The sequence below is a fragment of the Cladophialophora carrionii genome (genome assembly GCF_000365165.1).
Source record: "Cladophialophora carrionii CBS 160.54 unplaced genomic scaffold supercont1.4, whole genome shotgun sequence".
Classification (NCBI taxonomy): Eukaryota; Fungi; Ascomycota; class Eurotiomycetes; order Chaetothyriales; family Herpotrichiellaceae; genus Cladophialophora; species Cladophialophora carrionii.
The window spans coordinates 2,713,990-2,736,746 of NW_008481829.1; the positions used below are offsets into that span (position 1 = coordinate 2,713,990).

Sequence of the window (22,757 nt, forward strand, 5' to 3'; positions counted from 1 at the left end):
GGTCGAAGGACCGGGAAGCCGGCACAGAATGCGGGGCTCATGGTAGTGGAAGCGGGAGTATTCAAAGCGCCCCCGGTGGCGGCCTGGGGTCATGCCGGGTTCCATGAGCATCAAGTGGTTGCGGCCAGGCGGTTATGGGATGGTTACCGGGCTCAACACGCTTTCAGCATGGACTGCTAATGCATGGCAAAAGTCCCATCACGCTTGATGCCTAAAGTCCGACAAAACATGGACCATCGCATGAGGGGGCCGAGCTTGCTTTGGGACTTGACCAGCGCCGGGAGGCTCCTAGTCTTCCAATCGTCATACAATTGCACATGGCTGTGTCTGCAAGTAGGATTGAATCAGATCGTTGGGTGTTGAGCTTCTCCGTCGGTTTACTCTTCATTCATGAGCCTATCCGCGTGGCTGATGTCAAGCGTGACCAATATGATCATGTCCAGTACGGCGCCTTGAGGCTCGTCAGGTTACTCAAAATCCCGTCATGATCGCCAGTCTCCTCCTTCTTCCTCTGGCCACTCAACTCCATTTGAATGGCGCGATGGACATGTACAAGCCAGTCTACATAGCTTTGAGCCTCATTGTTCCGGTCTTCCACCAGCATTCGGGCATACTCAAACTCTGAGCCGTCGAGCCCTTGTCTGGCGAGTGTGAAGCTTGCCGCCTTGCTTCCGCGCACGGTAGAAATGTACTGCAGCAGATTCCGTACCTGAGCATTCAGGTGGGTTTCCAGCACAGGGAGCTCATTCATCATGGGATCGAGGTCGTGTAAGCTGTAGTTGCCCTCACCAAACAGATCCTGTAATAGATTCGGGGACACCTGCGCATGGAGCCAGAGAAGCACGACCTGTCCATTATCGACCAGATACACGCCGCCTTCCTCCACCCGAGCGAAGGAGGCTCGAAGCGTGGGTGGGACGACAAGTTGCATTGTCTCAGCGTCAGCAAAGCAATCCTCCGGGTTCAGGTTATGAAGTGAGTAGATTCGGGGGTACAGGTATAACGACGTTTCGGTCACTCCAGAGGACCGCATGAAGCGGGCCGAATGCACTCTGCGATCGGTGGGTTCAACACCTCCTACGAGGGGCATTAGCAATCAAGGCAAGAGCAAGTCGACGCCAAGGCTTACCTTTGAATGCCCGGCTTTTGATCAACCCGAGCGTGTACATGGCGAACTCCTTGAGATGTTCTGGAAGCACGAGCTGCCCAGGAGGATGCGACCCCGAGAAATTCTTGCGGTATCCAGCCAGAATGTCAATGGTTTTCTCCGTGATGCTGGCTCGGATATCCTTGAGTGACTTTTCCGACACCTTGGACGAGGATTCTTTGGCAATAATGTTAACCACCGCGTCTTGGTCAACCGTGCGCATGGTGTCGGTGGCGCCTTCGTTGACAGCTGCGACCACGTTGATACACCTCACCCTTCGCTGACCAGTAGCAGACGTGTAAAGCAGAGCCGCCTGGAAATGAGCGTCCAACTTCGCTTCGAGCTTGCCATCGTAGGAGAAGGTAACCCCGATAGCTTTATCAGCGTCGATTGTTCCGATCTCAAGGTCTGCTCCGAACGTATGTTGCAAGAATGAACCATAGTAGGCAGTCACTTGCAAACCGGTCGAGCAGCGCACCTTCAAAAGCGCCTGGTACCCGGTTTCCCTTGTCAAGGAATGTTTGATTTCGAGCTGTAGTTTGAGAGAGTCGCGAGGTGCCACAAAATTGGGGTAGAAGAACATCTCGCCGCCCGTCAGCCGTGACACATGACCAATGGTGGCAATATCCATGTACCCTCCGCCAGCAGACGCCAGGAAGAAGTCTACTCCGATACCTGCAGTCACCATAGCGGCTGCTGTCTTCTTGTAGCCCGGGTGTTCGGTTGTGAACAGCTTCCTCTCTGCATCTGTGTCTCGGCCTTTACCGTCATCTCTCAGGTGGAGCCTTCCTGGACCCCACGTCGGCAATGCTGACAATGAGCATATTATCTTACCGCCAGTTGCAGTCAACGCAGCCAAGGCGGCGTTCAAGGCGGGTAATAGAGCCGGCTCTGGATTCTTGACAAGAGAAAACATGGTAGGGATTGATGTCAGAAGTGCCGTTATAGCAGTCTTCGATTCTTGCGGATCAACAAAGAGACCCCCTGCCAGAGGGACAAAGGGGTCCTCCAGATCAGTGACAACCATCATCTGCGCGGCCTCCAAGCCAGCCGAGAGGTTGTAAAATTGTATCTCCTTGTCATAGGTGACGATGGCGACTTTGGCGCCGGCCGGAAGCCTGCGAAATTCGGTATCCCCTTCTGGGATATCTTCGCCGTCACCTTCGTACAGCGTATCCAGAATACCTTTGCAGACCGACTCAAGAAATCCTCGATTAATGGCCTCTTGGGTGATATCGATCATAAATAGCCACCGCATCGGCACAGGCTCCTTCGTTTGGTACTCTTTCGGTACTGTGAAATCGACTGTGCCCATCATCAGTTCTGGCCGTTGTAGTCGGTCCACTCTAACTCCGGCCACGTCTGTGGGCGCAAAGTATTCTGGGTGGACATCATTGGGGAAATTGCACATATTGCACACCAATTTATTGCCGCCAGCTCTGAATGTCATGAATGGGTTGATATACGTCCGGCACCTCCGGCACCGAGGGGGTCCGCCTTCACCGAAATCGATCACGGGTACCGGTTGCTCTCCCTCTTGAACAGCGGCAAAAGGCTGCAACACCAGACCTAGGGGAAGTCCGGTCGAGGCCAACGCTTCTGACGTAGCGGGGATATTGTTGACTGTCAGCCTGGCAAACTTCGGGGATGAGTTGCCTTGATCGTGGGCAACAAAGGGTATAGCCGCAGCAGGGGGAAGATGCTTCTCCATGGTCGGGTAGACATTGCGCTGGTAGAACTGTGTCGCAACGTCTCTTGACCTCGATACGCTTGGTATTTGTTCGGGGTTGACTCTGCCCTGAGCCGCAACAGCCTCTTCACCCATCCTTAGCTTGTCCGTGGGATTGAGGACGGCATTGTCCCCCGGTTGAGCTGGCACACCTCCTCCTAGCCCTGCATTTGGTGCATTGTTCAGAAACTGTGTGCTTCCGACGCTACTGACTGGTGGAGCGGGTGCCCCTGACCCCATACCAGGAGCCGGGGCTATTTCGTGATATGCATGCCTTTCCTTCTTTCTGTGAGACCGTACAGGGGCGGCTGCCACGTCGAGACCTCCCATCTGGGCAGCCAGCCCGTTCATGGTGTCATGCTGCTGCGGAATCTGCGCGGGACCTGGTCCCGGGTAAGGCGTCTGTTGCATGTTGGCATACACCTGTGGGGCGTTAGGATCGGCGCCATACTGTTGGTAGCCCGGCTGCGAGCCTGGAGGATATTGTTGTGCTCGAGGATCTGGGTTCACATAGGGCGCCTGGCCGGTACCAGCGCCATAGTGAGAGCCGTACTCGGCCATAGCTGACGCAGGAAAGTAGGGATTTCAAGGATTCGACGGCCGGCGCTTCATAATGGAGTATGAGATTCCGAGGCCAGATCTCAGAGGAAAGTGGTCAGATTAAATTCGCATGAGCCGACCTGGTCGAGCCGGTGGTGAATGGAGGTACCAGGCTAGATGCAGTGACAATTGGTCTGTTGCAGGAAAAGGCCAAGTGGCTGTAAGCAACAGTTGGACAGAGATGTGAGCCTGGTCCGGGTCGACGCGAGCAACCGACACGAACTTTTGGAGAGTCGGAAGTGTAGAAATGTGGAAGTGGAGCGGGGCCTCGCTTACCTAAGCCCCTGCCTTGTAGTAAATCACGTGATCACCAAGAGACTCCTGTGGTAAGATGTGCCTTACCACAGCTGGAGTCACTTACAGTAGCAATCGTGTCAACAAGCCAGCTACCAGCTCATAAAAAGCTCCTGACAAGACACGGCCAGCCAAACATACGCCTTGTGACCGTCTAAGAAGAGGAACTCGAGGAGTCATCATGTACTAACACATTTTGAATCTAGCAGACCTCCGGCATGTCTCGGGTATACAACACTTCCCTGCACGCTCCCGCCAGCTACAAATGTAAGAATTGCAATTGCAGAGTTGTCTTGCCCTTCATTCATTCACAGGCCGCGCCGCATGCGCTTGTCTCCTCCTCTCCCACCACCGCCACCAGCGCCATGACCCCTGGCATATGCATTCGGCTCTTCATCACGGCCATGTTTCCTTGAAGACGGTGTCTCATCCCTAGGGCCCGATCGCAGAGGGCCTCCTCTCCTGTCATCCCCCTCCCCCAGGTGGTTTTCACGCCTACTAGGTCGCTCTTCCCGCCTTTGTAGATCACCCCCGCTGTGGCTGTGTCTCTCATCCTTGCCGTCACGTCCGTCTCGCTCACTTCGGTGCTCCCTGTCTCCGCGTGATTCATCGTGCCGACTCGAGTGTCGTGAAGATCTCCTCTCAGATCCACGATCCTCTGCCAACTCACTTCTCCGATCTCCTCTCCCCACGTCGTGGCGCGATGAGATCTGTCTACTGCCAACCGGTACATCATTTGGATTCGAAGATGCGAAGAGGTCGTTGGAAGGGTGTCCATCCGAACTGGGACCGTGACCTGAAGCAGGAGGACCACCTGGTGGAGGTGGAGGCGGCGGAGGCATATGTAAACCAAAGTTTCCACTGTTCTGTCTCGGACCGCCACGTCCACGGACCGAAGATGTGCCTGCTTGCGCAAGTGTGTTGTTGATGCCCGTGAGCGGATTTCGATTTGTCCGCCCCCCACGGATGCTCGCGTCACCAGATTGTGGTCCGGATGGAGGTCCTCGGCTTGTAGGCGATGGTCCGGATGGAGCTCCAGGAGGAGCATTGCCTCGAGGACCTGCTGGTGGATGAGCCTGCTGCGAAGATTGCACGGTTTGACTCGGGCGCGAAGAATCAGATGGCACAGCATCAATCTGGCTAAGGCGAGAGGGATGAACGCCTGCCGAATCTGCAGCAGGAGTACCTGGTGCAGAGGATGCTTCTGCATACGAGCTGGTCCGGCCATGTTGTCGTCTTGACGGTCCGGTTGGAGTGGGTCGATCCGCAGGCGGCGTGGGTGGAACTTGTGTATTAAGAGGAGGGGCTCTCATTCTTGGGCCCCCTGCCGAAGGTGGTCGGCCACGAGGGCCAGATGGGACATCCGATTCCTGAGGCCGATCCGGGGTCTGTAACAGCGACGCTCGTGGTGAAGTCTCTTGCTCAAGCCTGCCATGCTGCATGTCAATCGCTGGCGGTTGGCGAGCGTCTCTCGGGTCTCTTCTGTATTGCCCGGACCCACCAGAACGTGAAGATGGGGCTGCTGGCTCCAACGAGGGGCCGTTGGAGGAGGGCTGACGCACGGAAGGGTTCTCTGGCCTGGTTCGCTCTTCGACGTCGCGACGGGGGTATGGTTTTCGTTCCTCGTCTCTTCGCGGCGAGCTTGGTCGGGACGGTCTCGACGGCCTCTCCAGCCCATGGCCTCTCGTAGGAGGGGTTCTCTGATCCCCACCGCCCCCTATCAACGAAGCTCGTGCAGGGTTGATAGTGGGCTCCAATGGGGTCTCGTTTCTCGGAGGAGCCTGTGGTTCCGGCCTCGCAAGTTCTGGAGCTGGTACAGGTCTTGATCTTGGACCGGGCTCACGTGTCTCTCGCTCACGTTCACTTGGCGGAGGCCGAACAGGCGGACGATCTCTTTCTTGAGGCGGTATAGGTCGATCGTATGGGGCTCTTCTTTCGTGCTCGCGACCATACCCGCGGTCCTCACGTCCAGGATAAGGCGGACCGTCCGGCCGCTCATATCGCCGGGAGTGGCGATCATAGTCATCAAATCCATGGTCCGGTCGTTCCGGTCGCTCCGGGCCACGGTAACCTGATCTTGCGTCACGAGTGTGGTTCGTCCGAGCATCGGGCGGCGGTCGTGCAGGATCGATTTCTGCGCGATGTGACGGGCGTGGACTATCTCTGTGGCCATTGCGAGAATCCACTGGTTCGGGACGGCTCGGCAGACCAGCCAAGGTCGAACGCGATGGAGGCGGCGGAGTGAGGCGTCGCGGCAGATCGTGAGGCTTAGAAGGCTCAGGACGAGTAGGTCGGGGTTCTCGCTTGGGAGCTGCAGAAGCCTCACTGCTCTGTCGTGACGGTGTCGAAGCACCATTGGTTGTGGCTGGCCTGGACGACGGCCTAGGAGACGGTGCAAAGGGCTCGGCAGTAGGTTGGAGCCTGGTAGTTCTAGACGACTCCCCACTCTCCTTCTTTTCAGAAGCAAGGATGGTTGCTGGCTTGGACGGCGCATCCGCCATTGGTTCATCCTTGATCTCGCCGTTGCCTTGCTGGATGCTTGGCTTCGTGTCTGAAGAGGGCGCATCCTGGGAAGAAGCACTGACGGTCTGGGAGCTTGCTTGCGCTTGCTCTTGCTCTCCTTTCTTTTCGGGCCCTCTGCGGAACTTCGTTGTCTCGACCCAAGCTTTTTCGCGCCGATGCAAAGCTCCAAGTAAGGCTTGAGACGAGACCTTGAGGTCCTCCTTATCAGAATCCCGCAGCTTATCCACAGCCTTCTGCAACCCGGTCCCATGCCAGTTGACGGCAGGATAGACCCCGGAAATAGCGCGCAACACCGATATGGCATTCCGAACGTGCATGTACTCCGGCGAAGCCAGACATTTCTGAAGTGCCGTGTACAGGTTGCTGTGCCACTTGAACAGGATTTTCTGGAAGCTCTCGAAGTCTAGCAATGCGACAACTCTCCCAGCTTCGACTTTCAGGGCAAATCCAGGCAGATTTCTCTTCGAGCCTCCGCACGCTTCCCTCTCGTATGTTGTTTTAGAACTATGCCATCGCGCGAGATCTTTCAATACCTCGTTCAAAAACTTTCCAAAGTTGTCGGCCTCCTTGGACGTGCACATGAAAATCAATGAAATAAGTCGGGCTGTCTTGAAGAAGAGGTCGTAAAATCCAAGGGTCCGGAAGTTTGGTGTGCCTCCACTGTGGAGGAGTTTGAGGAATTTGAAGCAGAAGTAGGCGTCGAGGGGGGAGGATAGCATTCGCGGGAGAAAGCAATGCTCCATCAGGGCCGTGTTTAGGGCCCTGTCCATCCTAGTCTTGCCTAGGAACCACTGCTCTTTTTCACGCTGTAGTCGCGCTTTACCCTCCAGGAAGGATTTCAGATGTTGCTTGTTTTCCAGCAGTAATTTGTCGATGAGGTCTTGAATCTCCCTCGTCGCCATTTCCTTCTTCTTGGTGCCGGAAACACTGACGTCTGTCCGGTCTGCTGTGACGGCAGCCATCTTTTTGCGTTGCCGAGCACTCTCATCCTCGTACGACTTACTAGGAACCGCAATATCGTACAAGGACAGCTGCCAAAAGGTCGAATAAAAGCCGGTGCCTATGGTTTTGGTGACTTCTTCAGGCAGAGATGGCTCGATGGCAGTCATCAGATCTTTCATCACAGGATGCCAGCAATCTTCTGATATGGAATCAGATGTCCCGAGTGACTTGGTGCTGGCGTCGAGATCAAGCGCTGGACCCATCGTGTCACCTGGAGCTGGCGAGTCATTCGTGATGTTCTCCGTCTCCACAGCCTCGCCATCCTCTTCCGAACCACCATTAATTTGGTCTGACATGTCAACGTCTCCATTGATGTCCTTGACCTCCTCTGCTTGCTGTTCTTTGCGATTTTCTCTGTCGTAATCCTGCATTTGTCGGGAAATGAGCGGACGGGCGATCCAGAAGGCAATTTCTGGTCGTATCTCGTAGTCAACGAGGAGACTGATAACATCAGGAATGGTAGCTCGAAACTCATCGGGAGATAGGTTCGTTCGGAGGAGATCAAGATACTGGACCATGACGCGGTGTACCTCGTCATATGTGTTTCCGATCGCTTTCAGTGGGATTTCACTATCCTCAAAGACCACAGCCTGCCGCTGTTGAGCCATGGAAATCAAGAATTTTGCGGCCAAGCCGGTGTCTTGAAGCGACTTAATCAAGCGCTCTGAAGTTCTCTTTGAGTCGTGACGGCGATCAAGCAGTTGGAGAATGATCTGGCCTTGGAGCAGCGGCCCACCTCCCATTGCTTGCAACTGAGCATCGTTATAACTCGTGTCAGTGGCAATTCCGGCCATGGAAAGTACGATCTGCTCCAACATCTTGAGGTCCATAGTGTTACCATGTTCAAGTTGCTCAGCCACATACTGTAAGATCGGGCCAGGCTTCATCATGCCGTAGCGCTTATAGATCTTGCCAGCGAATACAGAAAGAGCGGAGAGCCAACGGCTGGCGAAGATGCCGCCTTCTTGCGTCCGATTCCGTCCCGTTTTCGCCATTGAGCTGACGATGGCCCAAGTAAGGACATCATAGCCCAGATCCGTGAAGTAGCGAGCGCCCTCGACAAACACCTCTGCGATACTGTCGTAGACTTCGATTTGAGTGAGCGCAGTGGTTATGACGATGTGCGGATTGGCGAAAGCAATCTTTGCCAAGGCCCGGGCCATCGGTCGTACATTGGTATTGGATATACGCTTTAGGATGTCCTTGGTCTCAGCCCTGGCTTGATCGAATGCTGCCTTGACATCTGGATTGCGTGATGTCCGGCCGGATGACCATTCGAGATACATCAAGTAGCGGACGCTGACGGGGAATATACTGATCAGCTCAAAGACTTCATTGACTGCATCGGCATTCGACCTTGTTAGGCTCAATGATGGGAGCAAGGTGCGCTTAATCAAGTCTAACCATCGCGATCGGTTGGACTCGGTCTTGTCGGTGTGCAAGCTATGTTTCCCGATGCGGGAAATCTTGAGCAGAAGGCCGACGTCCTGACCAATCTTGACGCCCACAAGCGGCAGAAAGATGTTACACAAGGTGAAAACATCTTCAACGTTCTGGCAGATAGGGATGTTGTCGTTCCACTCGTCCCAATAGAAGCGGTAGTCGGTGCCGTCGAGGGAATCATTCTTGTCCAGTTGGGCCCATCGGAGAACCTTTCTTTCAATTGCTTCCACAATCTTGACCTGGCCTTTTGGGACTCCGGGTACGTCGGTTTCGTAGCTCGGCTTCTGAGCGCACAGACTGGGTCGATTTTGCAGAGGCTGTATCTCACCGTACACTTTGCTCAATGAATGGTGTAATATGCGATGGATATATTCCGGGAGTTCAGGTATGAGATCCATCAACCAAGGAAAGCGGCCAAGGATGAAAAGTGCCTCAGGAAGGGCGCCTATGGCGAGCAGGCTCTTTAGCAGGAGAACCTTCTGATCCGCCGGTGCACTTTCTTTAGTAGGTGGCTTCTCGGTGTCTTGCTCCCTGGCCGGCGTATTTGAGCGTGTGGCAGATTCTTTCAGACGGGGTGGGACGGGTAAAGTGTCGTCAGCCAGGGCTCCAGCGGAAGCAAGCGCATTCTTTATTCCAGCACCCGGTCGAGCGGCTCTTTCTCGTTCGGACTTTTCTTTAATCTTCTGCTGCCTGAGCTCATCCATCGCGTCATCGGTCCTCCAAATGTGGGGGTATAGGTCTTTCAAGGAGATGAATCCAATCTTGATGAGAAGGGCAGAAAGATAGATGAGGTTGTCTGGGAGGACGTCTGTCTCGTCTCGGGCGGGTGAGGATGAGTAAAAGCGTAGTTTGAAACCCAGAAGCTGGGCAGCGTCGCGGTTTCCTGGGGGTGGCAAGGTACCAGTCTCTCGAACCCACTGCGACAGCAGCTCGTCTCCTGAAGATGCCCGTTCTAAATGCTCTTGTGTCGGTCGGGATCCCCCAAGCAGATAGAATGCGTGAAGGCCCTTCTCTCGAGCGTCAGACCAGAAAGCCTGGTCTCGTGTTCTGGTCTCTTGAGCCACAAGCTGCTTCTCCTCCTCGGTCAGATGCCAGTCCGGCGAGCCTGGAAGAGCCCACAAAGGCAGCCCTGTCAGGAGCTGTGTCTTCTTGGCCAGCGGTGGGGAACGGGGCCACCAAGGGCTCGCGCGGAGGAATTTAACGAAGAACCGACATTGTTTGACAAGGACAGCGCTAAAGACGTCGAGCACAACATCCAAACTCCGTCCCACATCAAGGTCAAAGGCGCCGATCATAGCCTTGACCTTCTCTACCGTCTCTTCGACCGTGTCTGCAGTGGGCGCCTCGTTGCTGCTGGTCGTGAACAGCTCAGTCATCAGCTTAGCAAATCCTTCGGACTCTTCCCGCATCAGATTGAAGTTGGCCTGTCGATAGAGGAGGTTTGTCTGTTTCCTGATGCCCATACGGCTGAAGGTGTTTCGGATCATGTTGAACTTCTCCAACAACGGCGCGTCGATCTCGTGTCGGAGTAGCTCATGAGGTATCCCAGTCGCGAAGATGAAGACTGATAACCGGTCCAGCGGAATCGTAGGGTTGTTCTCGAACATGACGGACACGGAATCTAGTAGCGCAGCCTGTAGAACTGTAGGATGCGGTACCGACTGTTCCTGGTCTTCTTGTAACTCGCTCTCCAGCAGTTGTTTGACGAGGTCACCGGCTTCGGCCGGGCCCAGCCTTCCATAGACGACAGACTGCACCAACTCCTGCATCAGTACGATCAGCTGTGTCCCCTCATCGTCTTGCATCCCTTCGAGGCCTTGTCGCAATACGTCTTCTCGACCACCTGTTTGCCATGAGTCACAGGTCTCACCCGTCAGATACGTGTAATTGTAAGGCTGGGATTCGGAAGGGGGGTCTGAGAGGGCAGGAGCCTCAAGAGGTGTTTGCTGGGTGGTCGCCATGTTTCCGTTCACATGAACGGGCTCAGGATCTGCGACGGGTGTCCTCGATAATGACGGTAGCCTGTCTCCGGCACTGTTGATGGGACTTGACGCGGTGCTGGCGCCTCGACCTCCTCGGCTTGATCTCCTACCACCTCTTCCGCGTGGTTGACTGTAGTCGCGATCATTTGATTGATACCCCGAGTGCGCCAGGTTGAGATTTTGGGGGCGATGAGGCGAGGGACGGCTAGGAGGTTGATCGTCTGAATATCCGCGATCTGGTCGCTTCCTCTTACCACCGACTGGTGGGGGCATTACGCCCGGGCTTCGGACGCTGCGACCTCGTTGAGGCTAATATGAAGGTCGGCGTCTCTCGTACCATGAGGTTAGGCTAACGACATTTGGCTGTTGGCAGAATGGTGTGAAATTTCTGTCGAGATCCCTGCCAGAGCTCAGCAGTTGTCTCCGAGATCTGCTAAGCGGAAAAGTTATCTGGTTGTGTGGATGGTTGTGGTTGTTGAAGAGATACTGGTAGGATCCTGCTCGTCTCCGTCAAGACGAGTCAAAACAGCCTTGAACTGCAGACGGATTGGAGAAAGGCGACACCAGCGAGCCCACAGATATTATGTAAGCCACCCAAGGTGGTCACGTGGTGAAGAATGGCCGTGGATGGTTTGGTGGAAGGCGCAGGCCGTTTCACTCACGTCACTGCCTGTTGAGCATTTCGATCTCTCCGTCACACAGAACTGACACTTTTCCACTGCTCGATGCGATTGACTCTACTTTGTGATAGTTGAAAGGTAGATGCATATGAAAGACTTTATCTATCGGGATGGCAGTGAAAGTGTTCTTGACGGGCACGACCGGGTGAGTCCCTCGACATGCATATTTGTCCAATCGTGTCTCGTTGTCCGGCTTTCACCCACAGCTCATGACTGCTAACGGTGAAGCAGCTATATTGGCGGGGACTTCCTCTATCTCGTCTCACAAAAACATCCAGACTGGGACATCACGTGCTTGGTTCGCAACAGTGACAAGGGCGCCAAGGTTGCAGCGTAGGGGCATAGCCATCATTTGTCTAACTCCAGACATGTGTCTGACGCTCTCACAGAGCCTATCCGAAGGTGAGACTCGTGTACGGGGATCTTGACGCCGTCGAAACGATAGAAGAAGAAGCCGCCAATGCTGATATTGTCTATCATTTCGCCAACTGTGATCATGAGCCATCGGCGAATGCCATTGCCAAAGGCCTTGCTCGGCGTCAGGGGGATCAACCAGGCTACTGGATCCACACGTCAGGCACTCTGATTCTAGGCTGGGAGACGATCGAGCTTGCAGAGTTTGGAAACAGGCTGGACAAGGTTTTTGACGATTGGGAGAATGTCAAAGAGTTGACCTCCCATCCAGACCACGCTGCCCACAGAAATGTAAGCTCTCTGACCCACGGGCAGCATGGGAAAGCACTGATGGAGACTCAACACTACCAGGTTGACAAGATCGTTCTGGCTGCATCATCGGACAAGGTCAAGACAGCGATCGTCTGTCCCCCAACCATCTGGGGAGTTGGTCGAGGTCCAGACGTAAGTCGCCCTTGTCTCCAAACCCAGCTCTTCAATGGCAGCAGTGGCTGTTCCAGTCTTGTCACCAATCATATCAGCTAACGGAGATGCCAAGAATACACGGTCTGTGCAGATATATAATGCCACCAAGGCGTTCTTGAAGCGGGGCAAAGCTTTCAAGGTCGGGAAGGGAGAGAACATCTGGCATCAAATTCACGTCGCCGACCTTTCGAACCTTTATCTCCTGCTGGGGGAGGCGGCCTTGAACAAAGGGGAACCGGCCACGTGGAACGCTGAAGGCTACTATCTGGCCGAGAACGGACCATTCGTCTGGGGAGATGTGCTCCAGGAGATAGCGAACGTGGCTCATAAAAAGGGGCTTCTGCAGGATCCGACGCTTGAAAGTCTGCCACCACGCGACGCCGATGCATATCTACCCCACGCCAGCTTGGCAATTGGAACGAACTCGAGAGGAATATCGATTCGCGGCAAGAAGCTGCTCGGATGGCAGCCTGTCAAGGGAGAACTGGTTGACGAGCTTCCCGAAGCTGTCGACAATGAGGCGCGACTTCTTGGGCTGACTCACGGTCATGCTGCGAAAGTTGCGGGGGAAGCTGCTTGAATCAAGTTTGTTCCGAAGAAGCTACCTTGCGAGCCGTGACGCCGTCCTAGAATAATAGCCCAACGTGGGCACCGACGGGTATGTCAGCAAACAATGGGCCGTGTACAACCCCGGAAAGGACCAGATTATGGCGGTAAGATGCAGCTTCCGCTGACGTGGGCTGCGGCAGCTTCCTACTGTTGAATTTCAGTCTGCTCGAAGGCGGGAGACGGTTTGCAAACTCTGCACACTCCCTAATACTACTGTCAGATCAAATACGATTCCCCGTGGCGTGATGCTTTAGTTGATCATATCTTCCAGTCGCCCCTATCCTGTCTCATCGAAGGCTTCCGCAACCCGTTTCGGGCAGCTGTGATGTCTAGTGAGGCTTTCGTATCTTCATCCACTCTGCTCTTGACTTGATTTCGCAATGGACGGTGACATCTGGGTATGTGCTGTGAAATATCGGCGAAAATATATCTCGTTAGATAGCCTCCTTCGAGAATTTCATGCGAAGCGCTGACCTCCAGGGTCCAGGTTTGGATACCAACTCGTCAATGGACAGCGCGTTCGTCCGGTACATTTTGGTCCGTTCAATCTCGAATTGATTTTCCGATACAATGGCAGGGACCAATTGTCCCATGTCGTGTCAGAAATCTCGACTATCGGGTTGTCTGGACACTACTTACCCTGCGCTGTCTCGTTGACCCGACGCAGCGAAGCAGCCAGTGCACCCCTCTTGCCTCGGTCCTTCGCTTTATTGACCGTGTATACCCGTGTACTTCAGAGGACAACAGCAGCTGCAATGCAAGAGCTGCGTAGGCGCATGCTTCAGCATCATCGAGCCTGTACCTATCGCCGCCATCGTCCGTCGAATGGGAGACTGCTGGCGACACCCGGCATAATTATGCCAAGCATTCGAGTAGATATGCAAATTCCACTTCTTCGACCCTCAACCATCCCTCAAGGCACACGCCTATCCGTCCACCGAAAGAAGAGGACACTCAAGAACAGCGCCTGGACTGCAGTTATAGATTTCCCCAACCGGCGTGTATTTCCTCAACCGGCGTGTAAAAGTTGAATCCAAACCCCCAGAGAGGGCGGGCTCGTTTGGCTTCGTACTTTGCTCGGAGCGCCTTGAAGACGCGGAGACCGGCATCAATTTGGCGATGGTGCGGGAAATGTGGAGGAAGCGTCCGCAGCTGGAATTGACTAATCCGGCATTGGGCGATATTGGGATCAAGGCAATTGCTACAAGCCACTGATGACGCAACGTCCTTGTGGGATAGAGTGCGTATAGAAAGATGAGTTGTTGGTCTGCCGGTAAACGCTGCTTAGGAATAAATGGCGCCCAGAGACGAATGAGGGATGGTTTCAGCTTCAGATCAACTTGGCATCGTCGATAAAATCGTGCCTCTTCCGACTTCATCTTTCATCTTTCATCTCTAGCCGTATCATTTGTCTCATTCATCTTGCATGCCAGAGCCCAGCATGATCCACGGCAGCTGCGCGTGCGGGCGCATTCAGTATAAGACACAAGCCCAACCACTTGCTGTCACTTTCTGCCACTGTATAACCTGCCAGCGGGTTACAGGTGCCCCATTCTTGCCGTTCGTCGGCTTTCCCACCACGGCCATTGAATGGACACAACAGCCAGACCTGTGGCAAGCCAGCGACATTGCTGAGCGCGGGCATTGCACGCAGTGTGGTTCGGCGATATCGATGCGGTATTTCCACGAGACAGACCGCATCGGCCTGACGCTGGGGACGCTCGTTGAAGCTCAGCCTGCTCTGCCCCCTGTAGGAGCACATATTTTCCTCAAGGACAGAGCGCCGTACTTCACGCTGAGCGACGATGGGGCAGAGCGGTTTGATGAGTTCTCTCCAGGTTTTCGGGATCAGATCGAACAATGGAGAGCGCACCAGCAGAAGGAGTAGCGCCGGGACTTGTTGAGAACAATCTTTGACTTCGATCCGACAAGTGCTGGCAGTGAGGATGAGACAATCGAGCTGAGCGGTCTACAACAAAGCCTCTTCACAAGTAAAATCTTCCTGCCTCACCGCGGCTGCTGGCTGGCGTTAACATGAATCTTCGCGCATTCACCCTCCTCGCTCGTTCTCGTCCACCTGAAGACCACCTTCCCTCTACTTCCAACCGCACCTGCGTCTGCGCCTGTCCGCTCCGCAGCGCTACAGCTATAACTGGTTGCTATTTAAGTCTCTGTCGCAGTCGCAATGTCGGAATCCTCACTTCCTCCACCCTCCAAAGCGCCAGCAGGAGCTCCCAAAGGACCCAAAAAGCTTCGCTTCTCTACCATGCCACCGCGCTCGTACCTCCAGCCTACACCAAGTCCCTGGACTAGGAATCGTGCGCCTTCGCCTGCAAATCAGCGTCAGAGCAGCAGCCCCCTCGTTCACAGTCCCCTTCAGAAGTCGTTCGAGCCCGACATGTCGAAATCCGAGCCCAGCTCACCACAGAGTATGACGACTCAAGAGACACCCTCACGCCGCTCTCGTCTCGGCGGACACGCCGCTGGTCCACGAGGCGAGTCCCGCTCCTCGTCCGTTCCTATGGTCATTCGCACTCCACAAGGTGCTGAAGACGAAAGTGACGGCCCCGGTCAAGACTCCCTGCGCTCGAGAAGCGGACCTGCCTCCCGCGCAACCTCACCAATGCCATCGCCAGTGGGAAATCAAAACGACCAGGATCGTCGCTCCGTCAAACATTTGACTTGCTTCTGGTGGTGGGAGAAAGGTGAATGCAAATACTCGGATGACGAATGCCGTGAGTCTCCCCTCCCCGATATATTGAATGAGCGACAACCTGCGCCTTGGAGCACTTATCACGATCGGGAGGCTAATTTGAAGAACAGTCTACGCACATTATGACACAGGTCACTACACGGCTGCACCTCGCCAGGTCGTTCCAGGTGAACCGGCAAAGGCAGGCAAGTCGCTTGAACGCGCTCTCACCAAACTTGCTCTCACCAACCGCTCATCGGCTTCACTGGCTTCACTGGGCACCTTCAATGGTAACACCACCGAGCGCGACAACCTCAGTGTGGGCAGCGGAGCACTCTCCAGACCAGAGACTCCTTTCTCCTCTCGCAGCCGTCCTGGGACACCATCGCCTCGTGGCAGTGTCGATTTTGGCTACGCTGCCCAGCTCCGAAACGACAATGACTTCCTCCGCGGCCTCGTTCAGCAGACTCAACGTGAAAAACGTGCCTTGATGGACACGATCGAAGGACTCCAGAGCGAGAAGTCTCAGTTGACAGCGCAGCTGGGCAACATGAAAGAGGAGCGCACCACCTTGCTTGAAGAACGCGAAGCGCTCCAAGCGACCATCAAGACGATGCAATTTCCTACCGGTGTCAATCCTTACACTCAGCAAAGTCTGGCGGTTCCTGCACGATCTCCAAACACTGGCATATTCCCAGCTCAGAACCCATGGGGTCCAATTGGCAGCAGTCGAGGCAATGGTTCCAGCCGTCCAAATACTCCTGCTGGCACTCCCGCCGCTACTCCGAGCCCGCAACTTCGCAGTTTCACATACCCGGCTATTGGTAGCTTCGGTCCCGTCGGCAGCGTTCCCAGCCCCAATGGGTTGGGCATAAATGGCATGAACGATTTCCCTCCCTCGACCCTAAATCCAAGTGCCGCTTCTTACGGATCTGGTATACGAATGCCAGCCCAAGTGAGCGCAGCCACTGCAACTCAGCCTGAGAACGATTTCGGCGGCAACGGCGCAGACGGAGAAAGACTTCAGAACGTGTTGCGACACTTGGGTCCGAGTTTTTAGGTGAAAGAGGCGGCCGATAGTGATGCAGAAGAATGAGGGCGAAAAAGATACAACATCGAGGGTTGCACCATCCTTCCATGTGAGCCTTGACGGTATGTCTTGATTTGTCGAGAAGTAGTCACAACCGGCTAACACGTTCAGAAACCCTACTGCGCTATTCACCGAACCTTCGAGTAGAAAGCCAAGAAGCTGAGCGGTCATCACGACCATGTCCAAACCCCAGAGACATGAGCTGTACAGACCAACGACAATGCAAGCAAACCATCGAACCACAGCGGTGGTCAAACCAGGCTTATGTGCCTCGGAGCCCTAATAATCCCAACCACGTCCAACTCCTTCGAGCAACTCGATCAGCCAAAACTCCGCAGTCAACAAATGTTGCTGAAGCTTCGCCAACAGCCTACGCACATTGACGACAAGTGGAACAGAGGTTGAAGGAAAAGTGCTTGAGGATCGGCTGATGAGCTTGATTTCTTCCCAGCCCCTTTTTCTTGTTTTCATGTTCATTTTCATTCTTGTCATGATACCCAGGGGCTTGCTTTAAGGGAGAGTCTACTGAGCAGATGCTGGCTACAGTGCCAGAGTGCCAACAGTGCTGAGATGGGTAACGATACAGCAAAGCTGAGCTTGGATACCAGGTAGTTGGTGAGACAGACAAATACCCCTTCCTGTACTGCACTGTACTGTACTGTACCTACTGGCTGTGGTCAGTGCAATACCCCACAATCGCTCCATGTCGTGCTTCCTTTCTTGCTTCTTCTACCTGTGGATCCATGCCCCTGCTTTTCTCTCCGGTAACCGTGTGACGCTTGGTAACGTGTGACACTTAGCTTCCAATCGACGCGCGTCTCAGGCTAGCCACTTGATGCAGCCTCCATCAAGGAACAGACCTAGCTCGCCTAGAACGTACTCTGCGCCAACCGACTCGCCGCGTTCCTAGCATCGACGCGATCCTCGTCTTCATCCTCCTTGACCCTCTCCAGGCTCGCGCCCGTGCCACTTCTCGGCCTTCCCCCTCCTTGCTGCGCCCCACCCGCGCCGTTGGCCCCGTTCTCTTCGTCCTCGGGCAAAATGGGCACGCCCAAGGCGCCCGGTCCAAAGCCGCCGGACATGCTCCGTGAGAGGGCGTCTCTGCTGCGCGGCACGCCGGACCACGAATCGCCCTTGGCGCCCTGGCTGCTCGCCATGGAGATGCGCCGGACGGTGGGGTGGTTCTCGCGGCCCAAGCGGCTGAGGCCGCCCGAGGCGTCGATGGCGCGCACGTCCGGGCGGACGCTCTCGAGGGTCGCGAGGGTGCGTCGTTCGGCCTCGATCTGCCTGAGCACGTACTCTCGCAGCGAGAGCATGAATTCCGTGCTGGTGCGGTTGAACCATCTCCGTTTCTCGAGCAGGAGGTTCGCCGTCACGCGGTGTGTCTTGGAGCGCAGGTAGCTCTCCTGGCTGATGGCTTCGTCGAGCGCCGAAATGGCCTCGTCGACCTTGTCCCGCCGGACGCTGCTGGACGATTTGAGGCGCTGCACGGCGGATTCTTTGCTCCGGCGACTGGCTTCGGCCTGCAGGAGCTCGCGGAGCAGGATGTGCCGATTGGTCAGCGTTTCTTTGACGATGAAGGCGTCCGAGGAGTGGTAGGTCAGTGCGTCCCCCAGGGTGGTGGCTTCGGCCGTGCCTTGTGCGGCGTGGTAGTCGCCGCAGGTCTGGACTATACGACCGAGTTTGCGGTACGCAGTTGCGAGACCCGAATGCGTCTCTTGCACGGCCATTTGGCCGATCTTCTCGCCAAGGGACGATTCTCCCAGACCGAGGGCTGTAGCCTGTTAGTTTACATACCAAATGATCATGATCGAGTTGACTGACCTCGTCTGGCTTTGACGACTCTCTCCAGCTTCTGGCTTGTGTCCAGCGCGCCAAGATAGAACATCTTAACCACGGGTCTCGCCTCGTGCAGCTCTGGCGTATCATCCGGTGGCGGCGCAAACTGCTTCAAAACTTTCCGCCTCACTCCCGTCGCGGGTTGTTTCATTCTCACCACGGGCGAGTACCCAAAATCGCTCTCGACGAAGAACACCATCTCTTCATCCCGCATGAGCACGTCATTGCTGCAGACAACATTCAGCCACCGTTGAATTGCGGCCTTGACTCGTGCTTCATCTTCATCGGTCCCCACGCCGGCGGAGGTCTGGGCTGGCGGTACAGCTGGCACCAGTGCTTCCGGGTTTGAGGACACCAGGTGGTCGGCGAGCTTGACGAATTCGCCATGTGTCCGACGGACATCTCGGAATTGGGTGGTGCGAAACTTGGGAAGATTGGTCTGTATAGGTCTTATCAGCAGTGTATGGGTTTAAATAGAGGTGCTGCAACCCACATAAACATCAAATCTGAAGACGGGATCTTTCCGGCCGCTTCGTTCGAGCGCAGTCACCTTGGCTTGCAGCTTGTATTGCGGCACCGGCCTGTTCTGCCTTGTACTGTGATATCTTGCCGCGCCTGGCCGTTGCTGCGCCTGACCAGTATATTGATGGCCCTGTTGTCCCGCTTGGGCATCGTGTGGATGATGTGCCGGCGCCTGGGAGTGCTGTGGGACACCCGCCGGCTGTTGACCTTGTGCCGCCTCGCCCGGGACTGTGTTGTCCCCAAAGCCAGGTGTTCCGGGTTGGTCGGGTGGAGGCAGGTAAGGAGAGTCAGGAATGCTGTCTTGCGATTGATTGTAGGAATGCCCTCGAACGGGTTGCGGGGACTCTGGTGAATCCGGAGCCGTGGCTTGAGGAAAGCCTCTGGGGGCACGGGGAGACGAGGAACCCCATGGCGATGAGCCGTGAAGAGCGTCAGCTTCGCCCGCCACGGCGGTGTAGTCCATTCTGCAGATGCGGGAGGGTGGTCGCTCTCAATGCCTCAGTCAATCAAGCGTGAGCTCCAGCACATGCCTGCGCCGAAAGCAGTGGACTGTGTTTGACGATGAAAGTATCAACGGACTGCTCAAATGAAGAGAGCGGATCAGCCTATCCGATCCCTACTAGAAGAGATTCTGTACAGAGTACCCAAGGTTATGTGGTGAGCAGATGTCTCCATCTAGGAGGTGTCTAAGCGGGCGGAGAGCGATGGTGAAAGTCGTGGGAAGAACCAAACACGGTTTAGTCGTGATATGGTGGACGGAGGCATCGAGAATTCCATCTTTCTGCCTTTCGCCTGCTTCGTGCCTGGTTACTGTGCATATCTTCATTGACACCGGCGTTCCAGTCGCTCCTTTGATCCTGGTCTGATAGATTAATCGCATTCTGCTTTAATCTTTTCGAATTCGTTCTGAGCAACTGGCCTGGTTTGTCTACACGAGGTTGAGAAGGGAATGACAATCCCTCATGGTCGGCCGATTTTATACTCCGCTCTAAATCAAACATTGCGATCCTCTCCATGGTCGCGAATTCTGTTTCGAAGGCCGGCTTCCTCATGTCGGAGCTATGCAGGTGTCGCGGCTACGGCGGCGCCACAAGCTTCACGGACGAGAAATATCGGCATCATAGCTCACATCGATGCCGGCAAGACAACAACAACGGAGCGTATGCTCTACTACAGCGGTCATACTCGACGGATAGGTGATGTTGATGAAGGCTCGACGGTGACCGATTTCCTGCCTGCCGAGCGAGCGAGGGGCATCACCATTCAATCTGCAGCTATCACATTCGAGTGGCCTCCATCGAAAGCCGTAATCGACGAGGATAGCGACGACTTAAGCCTTCAACCTCGTTCTCGCTTTCCACATACTATCAACCTCATCGACACTCCGGGACACGCCGACTTCACATTCGAAGTCCGCCGTTCCTTGCGGATCTTGGACGGTGCCGTGTGCATTCTCGACGGTGTTGCTGGGGTCGAAGCCCAGACCGAGCAAGTGTGGGCTCAGGCTGGCGAGTGGAAAATACCACGAATAGCTTACATCAACAAGCTCGATCGTGATGGTGCTGCTTTCGGACGGACAGTCCGTGAAATTGGTTCCCGGCTCGGCGGGTGGCCAGCAGTCTGTCAAATCCCTTGGTTTGAAGGAGGAAAGGGGCGCTTTACAGGCGTGGCCGATGTGGTCAACCTTGAGGGGCTTCTGTACGAGTCGGGCGGAGACGGCAAGCAGATCAAGCGCTACAGCCTGTTGCATCTGGAGGATCAAAACCCAGAGCTGGCTCAGGAGTTGAGGCGTGCGAGGGTCGCGTTGGTCGAGCTTCTCAGCGAGCACGATGATCAACTGGTCGAGGCCTTTTTCGAGGCCGAAGAGGATCATCTCAAAGTCAGTCCATCCCAGATCTGGGACAGTTTGCGCAGGTCTTTACTTGCACCACGAAGTGCAGTCATTCCAGTCTTTGCCGGCGCTAGTTTCCGCAACATCGGTGTCCAGCCACTCCTAGATGCCGTCAACAACTTGCTTCCCTCGCCCGAGGAGCGTCCAGATCCAGAGTTGAGCCTGGGGCTCGTCCATGGGGGCCTTTCGCAGCTGATCAAAGGTGAACTGTCCCTCACAAAGGACGCAACGAAGCACAACAAGAAGAGCTCCAGCCCTCCGACGGTTGTGGCCGGCAAAGCGCTGCAGGGTTGTGCGTTGGCATTCAAAGTGGTCAACGATCCACGGAAGGGCATGCTGGTCTACATTCGCGTGTATTCAGGGACAATAGAACGCAACGCGACGCTGTTCAATACCAACCTCCAAAACTCGGAAAAGGCAGCCACGCTGCTCCGGATGTATGCGAATGAGTCTGTTCCTGTTTCATCGCTTCGTGCAGGGGAGATCGGGGTCATCGCCGGGTCGAAGTTTGCGAGAACCGGCGACACTCTTATATCTTACGCGGGTAACAGGGCTACACCTCCCGACCCGCTGCACAAATTGGAACTTCGACCCATCAAAGTCCCACCACCAGTCTTCTTTGCGGCCATAGAACCCAACAGCTTACGAGAAGAAAAGGACATGCACGAGAAGCTGGCACTCCTGTTGCGGGAGGATCCCAGTCTGCACATCTCGCAGGATGAAGACACGGGGCAAACCCACATCAGCGGCATGGGGGAGCTGCATCTTGAGATTGCCCAAGATCGACTCGTCCACGAGCTGAAAGCAAAAGCACGAATGGGCAAGATTGCGATCGGCTACCGCGAAACCCTTCCTGACTCTTCTGGACCAGTTACAAAGATATTCGAAGGCGAACGGGCAGCCACGAAGGGCAAGGCAGGATGCTCTGCCAGAGTTGGACCTCTGCCAAGTGGGATTGATGGGGACGTTACTGATGCTGAAGATGTTTTCGTTCACGAGCAGGATGGAAACGTGGTGATCATCGAGACGCCCACTCTAGACCGACGCGGGCGACCTTTGGACAGCGACACGCCGGGGTTGCCACCACATCTTTTGCTTCCCGAAGTCCGGACGGCGTGTTTGAACGGCGCACTTGCAGCCCTAAGTCGCGGCCCGTCGTGGTCGTATCCGATGAGAGACACGAAAGTCACATTGACGCTGCGCCCAGACGAGCATATCTTTGGCTCCGAAACAACCTACCCTTCCTTGACGGCGGCGGCTCGACTAGCTACCATCGCTGCCTTCAGAGATGCCACCAAGAGCAGTCCGTGCACGCTGATGGAGCCTGTCATGAACGTCGACATCAACGTGGACGAAGTGAATCTGGGCAATGTCATTTCCGACATCTCCTCGGGTCGTGGGGGCCACATTGTCTCATTGGGAGACCACGAAGAGGAGCAAGCTCAAGCAGGCGGTGTTGCCACAAGGATAGACGTGTCGAAGATATATGCGCCAAAGGACCCGTTCGAGTCCGGGTCGTCGTTGTCGGGAGAGAACCACCAAAGGGTGAGTTTTCAGCGGACAGTCAAGGCCAAGGTCCCCCTGAAGGAGATGGTGGGATATCTCAAACATCTCCGGAGCATGACTGGAGGAAGAGGCACATTTGTGATGAGCGTCGACCGCTTCGAGAAGGTGACGGGTGCTCGGGAGAAAGCCCTCATTGCGGAACTGCGCGGCGATGCCTGATGATATATACCTAGGCAGCCTGTATTATATATCCCTGTATATTGCTCGATCTGGTCAGATTGTCAGCTGTGGGCACTCGAGCCAGATTGGCCAGCCGGTCTAGAAGTGTT

At 55.2% G+C, this 22,757-nt stretch overlaps 7 protein-coding genes across 7 annotated transcripts; 4 read left to right on the forward strand and 3 right to left on the reverse strand.

Moving 5' to 3' along the window:
* Positions 1 to 433: 433 nt before the first annotated feature.
* G647_05635 (uncharacterized protein) lies at positions 434 to 3,437 on the reverse strand (the record flags this gene model as incomplete). The annotated part of the gene is made up of 2 exons (XM_008729962.1): positions 434 to 1,077; positions 1,130 to 3,437. The coding sequence occupies 2 exons, from the start codon at positions 3,435 to 3,437 to the stop codon at positions 434 to 436; spliced, it is 2,952 nt and encodes a 983-aa protein (XP_008728184.1).
* A 641-nt stretch (positions 3,438 to 4,078) lies between these two features.
* G647_05636 (uncharacterized protein) lies at positions 4,079 to 10,993 on the reverse strand (the record flags this gene model as incomplete). Its single annotated transcript, XM_008729963.1, has 1 exon — positions 4,079 to 10,993. The coding sequence occupies one exon, from the start codon at positions 10,991 to 10,993 to the stop codon at positions 4,079 to 4,081; it is 6,915 nt and encodes a 2,304-aa protein (XP_008728185.1).
* A 517-nt stretch (positions 10,994 to 11,510) lies between these two features.
* On the forward strand, positions 11,511 to 12,859 carry G647_05637 (uncharacterized protein; the record flags this gene model as incomplete). Its single annotated transcript, XM_008729964.1, has 5 exons — positions 11,511 to 11,545; positions 11,632 to 11,733; positions 11,790 to 12,105; positions 12,166 to 12,258; positions 12,353 to 12,859. 5 exons carry the CDS (start codon positions 11,511 to 11,513, stop codon positions 12,857 to 12,859), a joined length of 1,053 nt encoding a protein of 350 aa, XP_008728186.1.
* Positions 12,860 to 14,329: 1,470 nt separating this feature from the next.
* On the forward strand, positions 14,330 to 14,776 carry G647_05638 (uncharacterized protein; the record flags this gene model as incomplete). Its single annotated transcript, XM_008729965.1, has 1 exon — positions 14,330 to 14,776. The coding sequence occupies one exon, from the start codon at positions 14,330 to 14,332 to the stop codon at positions 14,774 to 14,776; it is 447 nt and encodes a 148-aa protein (XP_008728187.1).
* A 297-nt stretch (positions 14,777 to 15,073) lies between these two features.
* Positions 15,074 to 16,640, forward strand: G647_05639 (uncharacterized protein; the record flags this gene model as incomplete). Its single annotated transcript, XM_008729966.1, has 2 exons — positions 15,074 to 15,623; positions 15,712 to 16,640. The coding sequence occupies 2 exons, from the start codon at positions 15,074 to 15,076 to the stop codon at positions 16,638 to 16,640; spliced, it is 1,479 nt and encodes a 492-aa protein (XP_008728188.1).
* An 899-nt stretch (positions 16,641 to 17,539) lies between these two features.
* G647_05640 (uncharacterized protein) lies at positions 17,540 to 19,494 on the reverse strand (the record flags this gene model as incomplete). Its single annotated transcript, XM_008729967.1, has 3 exons — positions 17,540 to 18,444; positions 18,495 to 18,948; positions 19,003 to 19,494. The coding sequence occupies 3 exons, from the start codon at positions 19,492 to 19,494 to the stop codon at positions 17,540 to 17,542; spliced, it is 1,851 nt and encodes a 616-aa protein (XP_008728189.1).
* Positions 19,495 to 20,193: 699 nt separating this feature from the next.
* On the forward strand, positions 20,194 to 22,647 carry G647_05641 (uncharacterized protein; the record flags this gene model as incomplete). Its single annotated transcript, XM_008729968.1, has 1 exon — positions 20,194 to 22,647. The coding sequence occupies one exon, from the start codon at positions 20,194 to 20,196 to the stop codon at positions 22,645 to 22,647; it is 2,454 nt and encodes an 817-aa protein (XP_008728190.1).
* Positions 22,648 to 22,757: the final 110 nt, after the last annotated feature.